We start from the raw sequence: 8017 nt of genomic DNA, 5'->3' as shown, positions 1-8017 counted from the left end.
CAGAGCTTTCCCTATGAAAGAAATGTCGGTCAATGCAGCTGAGACGCAGTCCCAAATGCCTCATGTGACCTGGTTCTAATAATAAACTACCAGGAAAGAGGGAACAGCTCATCTTAGGGGTGAGTTCAAAATATCGACCATAAGAGCAGCTGTCCTGGGCCTTACCAAAGGTCTATTGAGCCCACTATCCTCCGCCTGTCTGTTGCTGTAAGTGGATGCCTACAGAAAGTAAGATCACACAAGCATGAATTATACTGCTTTCTAACACTCTCCCAGCTTCCAGCTGGCTGCAGCTCATGAACTTCCAGATCTGATGGAGCATTTGTTAACCCTGAATAGATTTCCACCCCATAAACTTTTTCAGTTACCCCTTGAACATTTATAGGCTTTTACCCTCTGCAGCATCCTGTGGCAAGGCATTATACAGCTCACCTAAACCCCCTCCTCTTGTTTCTACTGACATAATCTCATGCCCTCAGTTCTTGTACTGGAAAATAAAATTAAGGGAAGTTTCCACTGGAATTTTACATGGCTCCCCTCAGGTGACACTGTGGTTTTGTGATTACTTTAAGCAGATTTAAGTCTGCCACAGCTGTGGGTGGGACAGTCCCTTTCACTGTGCTCTCTGCTCACAGGCACACCCTCGCAGCTGCCGCTGAGCTGGCACTAGCCCTCATGACCCATTTGGTAAGGTGGTTCAGGAACAGGATCTAGATGAAAATTGCTCTCAAAAGAACAAAAAATTGATTTTCAGATCCTCTTCAGAGGACGTCTAACTCTTCTTTCTGGTATAGGCCTTTCCCATGGGAGTAGCTCATTCCTGAACTGTATGCACTCTGCTGTGGTCTTTGTCAGATGTGTTCCTCAGCTAAACACTATATGAAAAGGGATAAAGGAATTAAGAACAGATTGAGGAAAGACCCCATAATAAGGCAAGCCTGGGGCAGGAAGTCCTGTGCGCCTGTTTGTTTCAGAGGAGATGGAAGGGAATCAGCTCCTGGCCTGGCTGGATGTCCAGGACTGACAGTTCCTGCAGTCTCCTGGGAAGGTACGTAGGCACTGCTGCATGAGCCATGGTGCTCTGGCCAGCTCAGCAGGTACCCAGCTTACCTTTAGGTACTTAAACATCTTTCAAAATGGAACCATCCCTCAGTTAGGAGTTAACATTCAGTGCCTTTGGTCACCTGGGTGCATAGACCCTGTTGACAGATGTGAATCTTCTGAACAAAGTGCCACTGATGAGGCAGTATTTTTCTTTTGTGTTGATTCCTTAGTCCAACTTGCCAAACGAATATTTGAAATACAAGTTTTCCCACTGATAGTGGAAAACAGTGAAGTGCTAATGTCACGTCACATCATGACCTGAACTATGAGTAGTGTGACAGGTGAGAAGGTCTCTTTTTGTCCTAGCACATCACAGCAGACATTGTTTTCTGTTCTAAGTTACAGGACTAATTCTACCACTTTTGCTTATGTTGACCGGAGTTTTTTACCCTGAGCAGACCTGGAGCCAAAGTTAAACTGTATATAAGGAAGGGAGCAATACAGGCAAGCAGGAAATATATGCAATACTAGCTTCACAGATTAAAAACACTTCTGTGATTTGCCAGTGCCCTTGAAAAGAGTTTCTAACTAATTAATTCCCTCCACTGGTGTAAGTCTTGCTGTACAAGATCACTACCATGTCATTGGTGGCATGGATGCCATACTGACTCAGCTTTGCTCTGTACTCTTCTTTTCTCTACCCCCAGTGAAGCAATACTCTCCCAGGATGAGCAGTATCTCCAAAAGCAGGTACTAATTTACAACAGGAGCAGCTTTCACAGCTGTGGCTTTGTGGGACAGATGTTCAGGGGCATGCAAAGTATTATCCTGATGGGAGGTTCCATTAATCTTGCTCACATGTGTCTAATTTTGCTCAGCCTAAAGGCATTAAGATGCATTATTTCACTCACATGAATTTCAGATTTTTCAATGCCATGTCTTCAAAAGGTTTCCAGACTAAAATCTACTGTAATGTGAATGAAATATAAATTACAATGAAATATTAACTCATAAATCCCTATTAACTCTAATGGAGAATTTAAAAGCAAATCCAGCTCCTCTTCCACCACTCTGCTGCTTTGTGAGGTATAAAGATTTTCCTAGCACTATTGGGTTTTAAATGTGATTTTTCTATCTGATCTTTTTACACTACAATGTCTTCTCCTTCTCTCATCAGTGGCGCTCTTTGGCAAGATTTAGGAAAATCTGAACAAACAGTTGAATTAGACCTCTGAAAGGATCTTAAAGATACTTATTTTGCAAAGCATTTGTTACACTGAAATAGGGAGGGATTTCTACATTCCCATAAGTGCTAGGCAAAATCAGCATTTGTGTCATAACCTCTTCAAGAATTAAGGAGGATAGGGGGTCTGGAAAAGAAGAGATTCGACTCACTCACAAGTCACCACTATCTAAGTCTTCTAATAACCTTGTAAGTCTCTTCCAGTGGAAAGTGATGAAAACTGATGCTTCAAATGCAAACAAACAGCAGAAATGTATTTACTTAATCTGGCAGGGAAGTTTTATAAGGTCAGTTAATCAATGAATCAAACCAGTAGCAAAGGGAAAAAAATAGATTTGATTATTGCTTCATGGTTCATCACAAGGTAACAAGCTGATTTTCAGGCAGAGCAGGAGCATGAATTTCAAATGCTTTTCTGTATTAAAAATCACATTGGTTTAAGTACTGATTAACTAGTGACAGGAAAAGTGACATCCTCAAAACAGCTTAAAACTAATTTGTATCAGTTAAGCCTAGCCATCGATGTAAGCTAAGTTCCTACCTAGTTTAAGCTAGGAATGATTCAAAGCCACTTACACAGAACTGATTTGGGATAATTTGGAGGGAGAGTGAACCAATGAGTTCAAGCTCACAAAATGCTTTGAGGATCTGATATCTTTTTTTAATGTCCTCAATATATTACATAATATACATTATCTTGCTGAAAACATATTTATACAAGAAAAGGTTTGTGGGTTTGTTGACCCAGAGACTGCAGAGAGAGCTGCACAGAAGTTTATTCTGCTGGTGTGGGTCTTCAGACTGTCACAGCTTCCTGTAGCACTGCGATAGTTAGTGGACCAGTGAAAGAGGAATGTTTCCATAGCAGTGCTTGGGCTCTTAAGAAATTGCCCTTGCCACATCACCAGGCCTGGAACACAAAAAGCTCTTCTTATGAGAGCACGCACATGAAAACTGTAACCAAACCAAGGAAGCTGATTATGTTCACTCCCAAGTAAAGGGGACTCAAACATACTGTACAGCTAGATGTGACTATTGAAATTGCCTCTGTCATTAGCACAAACCAGGAACAAATTCAGTCCATCTTAATCACTGCAGTGGAGTCATCTTGTAGCACCACGCTAGGCACAGCAGCTCTGCAGCACACGGTGCTTATGGTGTTGATGTTGGCTGTGCTGGTCTTGGAGGAACTGAGCTGTCAGAATGAACTCATTTATGGTTCTTTTCTTTGATGCATAATTTTCTTCATTTTTGCAGCATGCATTGATCATAGGAAGCTGTATATACACAATGGCTATGAAGGCTGAAACTCAGAAAAGTGAATGTAAATGGGTCTGCCTTTTCAGCAGTCCCTCTTTTGCCGTAGCTGAACATCCAAATTTCGCAGGTGTTTCAGAAAGCCGCGATTGGGTGAAATCCATCGATGTTCCTTCACTGTTTTGATGGCCTCAACCAATGGCAAGTGGTGATTTATCATGAGATATGCTAGGACTAGGGAAGCTGACCTGCTTACTCCAACGGCACAATGTACCAAAATTTTAGCTGGTTAAAAAAAATTTAAAAAAATATTATAACCACAGAAGAGAAGCAATACAGTGGATGAAGTTCAATTTAAAGGGAAGGCAAACCCCTTCTGCCTTCTCTAGCTTGGTCAGAGTAACACCACAAACATGTATTTCTTACCCTTCTGAGAGATCACATGAAGTGCTAACAATTAAGTCTAATTTGCAATTATTACACTCGTTTGACAAGTGCCATGAGATCCCAACCTGATCTCAGAAACACTGGTAAGTCAAAGAAAACCCTTTTGAAGCAATGAAGTTGTTCTGTTGTGAGCAGGAGGAAAATCAGACCCACTGATTTCAGATGGGCTTACCTGGGTGAAGAAGAATGCTAAAATCTGGCCTGTAAGGATGGCACTAACACATTAGCCACCAAGAAAAATGACTGGCCTAGTACCATTGCATAATAAGGCAATTTGCTGCAACTGTAATTCTCTTTTGAAGGCAGAACTTGTGATACAGACTGAGACAGCTCCATTAATGCCAGTTTACTCATGCTAAGAAATGGTCTTTTATGTAATACAGGTTAATTAGTATTTTATTGCACCAGTGCCAAGAAGCTCAGTCTCCTGTGCAACACACCATAAATCTCCTTGGGTAAAGGTAAATCTTCTCCTCAGGGGCACAGCTCTGCAGGCCCTGTTCATGCAAGATCATCTGCAATACATGAGCCTCTTTATGCAGTTGGTGGCTGTACAAATGAGTCTCTTTATTCATTTGTTCTTACAAATACGGTTGCCATAAGAGGGTCTCAAAAGAGAGTGTTCATTGTTTCATGTTTTTACTTCCCCCTTTTTGAACCAGCCTTTCCTTCCAGATATTTGTCTTTCTACTCCGCCTCCTCTCCTCTCTGCCCATCTCTCTTTCCTGCACTGTTCATCCCTTTTCTCAGGCCAACTTTTTGGGACCTAGTTAGAGCTCCATCCATGTACTCAGAACTCCCTCCTCCTGCCGCCCACCATGCAGGTGACCAGCAGCTGGCAAGAGAACAGGTAGTGATTTGTCCACCACTGAGCTCGTGGAGCTGACCTCTTGCAAGATGCTGCCAACTCGCATAAAAATGTGACCAACAATAATTTCATACCTCCTGGTGTGTTCAAAGCGTTGTGGATAAATTGTGCCGCAGAGAAAAAGAACTGGCTTATATCAAAACTTGGGAGATCATGGGCTGGTACACCATAATAATCAATGGTTGCTCCATAAAAGTCCTGGCCTCCGTGGCTGTATGCTGTGCCGTGGGCAGCATTTAAAACATGGGTCACACCCATTTTCCACAAAACAAATCTGTTGTGAGCTGTTACTCTAAGGAAAAGACAAAGACAAACAAAATGACATGGGTGCAGAGATATTTATGGAGCAGGAGAAGCACTGCAATTGCATCTCCAAAGCCATTTGCTGGAGTGTCAGCCTGTGAATTGCTTCTAAGGGCTAACTAAGAAACAAGTACTAGCATAGTCATAATTTTATCTCAGAAACAGCAATTAGCAAAACTATCAGCTGTCTAAAGCTGCACCTATGAGGCATACTAACAGACAGACTGTACAACAGAGGTGTGTCTGTAGAGCTGTACTTACAGGTCTCCTAAAAAGAGATTAGGCCATACTTCATCAACGTGGTTGCAAGACGGCCGCCCGGTGTTCAGGAGCTGCTCAATTTCTTTAAGGGAGGGGATGTCCCCCGTGCATGCCCCGGCACCTTCGGGTCGCCGGAGATCCAGTGCCTCCGCCCCAGACATGCCGAGTGCCAGGGAGAGACCCCACTCCCACCAGCCAGAGGCACAGTGCTGGGCACTGGGGTGCTGCCAGCCCCCGGGGCGGTCACGGGGGAGGCCGGGAGATGGGCTGGGGCAGGTGCCAGGCATCAGCTCCTGCCACCGAGCCAAGTCCCCTCTGCGCTGCGGCTCCCCCCGAGCCCCCTCCCCAGGGCTGGCTGCTTGCCTGTGCATTGCACTGACAGGTACAGCCAGTTGAAACCGATGCATGTACTAAACCTGGCATTACTGGGCCCTTACTGGTTCCAGTCCACTCCCCAGGGCTCATCCCCAGAGCTGCACTGCTTTGCCATGCAGCAGCCTCGGTGCCAGGAGCATCAGCCGCACGTGGCAGCAGCCCCCTTCCCACAGGATGCCCACCAGGACATGGCTGTGACTGTCCCCAGCGATGTCCTCAGCACAGCAGCAGCAGTCAGCAAGATCTGGCCATTCACAAGCAATTAAAGGCCCAATAAAGGAAAAATAGAAACCTATCCAGTGCAAGAAGAGTGGCAACTCTCCCTCAGTAACAATTGTCTCCCATTTATTTTGAGGTGCTTAAAAACATAGGCGCAAAAGTGTCAGAAACGCACCAGCGGGTCCCACCAACTTGGTCACCAGGAGGTTAAACACCATGTGGATGATGATGTCTTGCCTATCACCAATAATCTAGAGGAATGTATTTTTTGAAGCTACTGTTTTTTTCACCAAGAAAAATTATCTGACTCTAACTGTATGTTACACATTTAATCTTTTCTATTACAGTCACTTCTTTCATCACTGTCTTAATACAATATACCTGCCACATATTGTACGATAGTTCCCTCTGTTAAAAAGAGAACAAAGAACGAGAGTATAATAACTGTCAGGTGAAACTTGTAAGCCACTGAGTTAATTTATATAGGAAGGTCTGATGAGCCACAGGTTGGAGACCCATCATATCAAATTGTAATATTAGTGGGCCCTTTCAAGTACAGCAGTGCGTGGGCTTCTGGTTTGTAGGATGTGTGACTCCTGGCAGGGGACTGCAAGACTGCCAGTGATAGAGCTACAGGGCAAAACACATGAAATGCTGATATTCTTCCTTTGTAAGCCTAGCAGCTGACATGCAGAGTCATGGTTCCTCTACCAAAGCAGTCTAGAAGAGAAGGTGACTCAAGAAAAGCTTGCTGCTGATATTATTGCCTGTAGAAAAAAGGCGATGAATGGAAAGAACCCTTGATCAGGTCTGAGCCACCTTTATTCCACATGTGTTGATTTACTACAATGGAGAGAGGGTTTGCTATATTTTATTTTATCAAGACACATATAATGGAGAGCCATTTGAGACTGTATTAAAGTCTGGGCTAATTAACTATGTTTAGGAGTACTCAGGGTGAGAGGTCACCCTAATACAAGGTAATAATTTGCAGCATTAGAGGGCAAAAGTTACATGCAGGAAAAAGGAAAAGTGACTTTGCTTAGAGCCTCTCATGAAGCAGAAATTGTTAAAATTCTGTGGATTTAGAGAAAAAACTGTTTAAGAGCCTCCAGTATACAAAGAGTCTGTTAGTTCCTACTGCCGTATATGTTCTGGCCTAAAAGGTCAAGTAAGAGAAACTACAAGCAAGAGTGCTGTAGTACTTATCTAGAGGGAGCAGTGGGACAAGCAGCCAGGCTCTGCTGTGAGTGAGGCAACCAGCTGGCCAGATCCAGCAGAGGGGAGTGTAAAAATGGTTATACTTCAAGCACTACATATACGTCCTTAATATGTTTCCTTGTTCTTCTGTTTTGTTCTTTTGTCCTTCAGTAAGCTAGTACTTTTTAAGATTATTTATTTGTGCTCATGAATAAGGAAAATTAACTGAGCAGGTGAAGTTGTTTAATTTGGTTTACTTTTCTCAGGTTTCTGGGTGGAGGCTCAAGGTGAGGTAGATTTTTTTTTTTTTTTTTTTTTAATTGTAAGTCTAGCCCATTTGTTGCCAATCAAGTTCTGTCAAGGTGACACTCATGTTTAAGTCTGGCCTTTTTCAGCTGTAAAACTTTTATTGGCCTCTACCCCAAATGCACAATGAATTCAGAGTTCATCTGTGGCATGAAAGCTGATGAGCAGAGAAACATGAACTCCAGAAGAATGATCTCCAAACTCTGTGTGTCTCCAACATTTGTATGGCATACAGACACCTGCTTCAAACTTTGGCCTTCCACACCTAGCATCTTCTAAACATTTAATAGTCTGTAAACACTACTTTGGTAAAGCTGTGTTACAGACTTTTTTTTGCCAGGAGCTGCCTTTGAAATGGACAGGAGGCAGAGATGTGTCTTTCAAACCAGCTCCATTACACACTAACCCACAGGATGTAACCTCACTAGAGGTTACTGCTCCATGCTCTCCCTTGCCTGCTCTTCTGCCTGTGGTCCTGGGCTCAGATGTCTCAG

General features: G+C 43.4%; 1 protein-coding gene across 1 annotated transcript; it reads right to left on the bottom strand.

Moving 5' to 3' along the window:
- Window positions 1-2926: 2926 nt before the first annotated feature.
- DUSP13A (dual specificity phosphatase 13A) lies at window positions 2927-5830 on the bottom strand. Its single transcript, XM_074831631.1, has 3 exons — window positions 5424-5830; window positions 4934-5151; window positions 2927-3829 (listed from the first exon to the last, which is right to left on the bottom strand). Exons 1-3 carry the CDS (start codon window positions 5828-5830, stop codon window positions 3630-3632), a joined length of 825 nt encoding a protein of 274 aa, XP_074687732.1. The 3' UTR covers window positions 2927-3629.
- Window positions 5831-8017: the final 2187 nt, after the last annotated feature.

This window comes from Strix aluco, chromosome 7 (assembly GCF_031877795.1).
Source record: "Strix aluco isolate bStrAlu1 chromosome 7, bStrAlu1.hap1, whole genome shotgun sequence".
In the NCBI taxonomy this organism is placed as follows: domain Eukaryota; kingdom Metazoa; phylum Chordata; class Aves; order Strigiformes; family Strigidae; genus Strix; species Strix aluco.
Note: the sequence above shows the minus strand (reverse complement) of the source record. Positions and strands in the feature narration are given on the sequence as shown.

What these genes read in the sequence shown, in the direction of transcription:
- DUSP13A (XM_074831631.1), bottom strand. Translation starts at nt 5,830, where the DNA reads ATGCATCGGTTTCAACTGGCTGTACCTGTCAGTGCAATGCACAGGCAA. An exon ending in AATCTCTTTTTAGGAGACCT is followed by an intron (nt 5,152 to 5,423) that starts GTAAGTACAGCT and finishes TCTTTTCCTTAG; the next exon opens with AGTAACAGCTCACAACAGAT. An exon ending in CGCTTTGAACACACCAGGAG is followed by an intron (nt 3,830 to 4,933) that starts GTATGAAATTAT and finishes TTTTTTAACCAG; the next exon opens with CTAAAATTTTGGTACATTGT.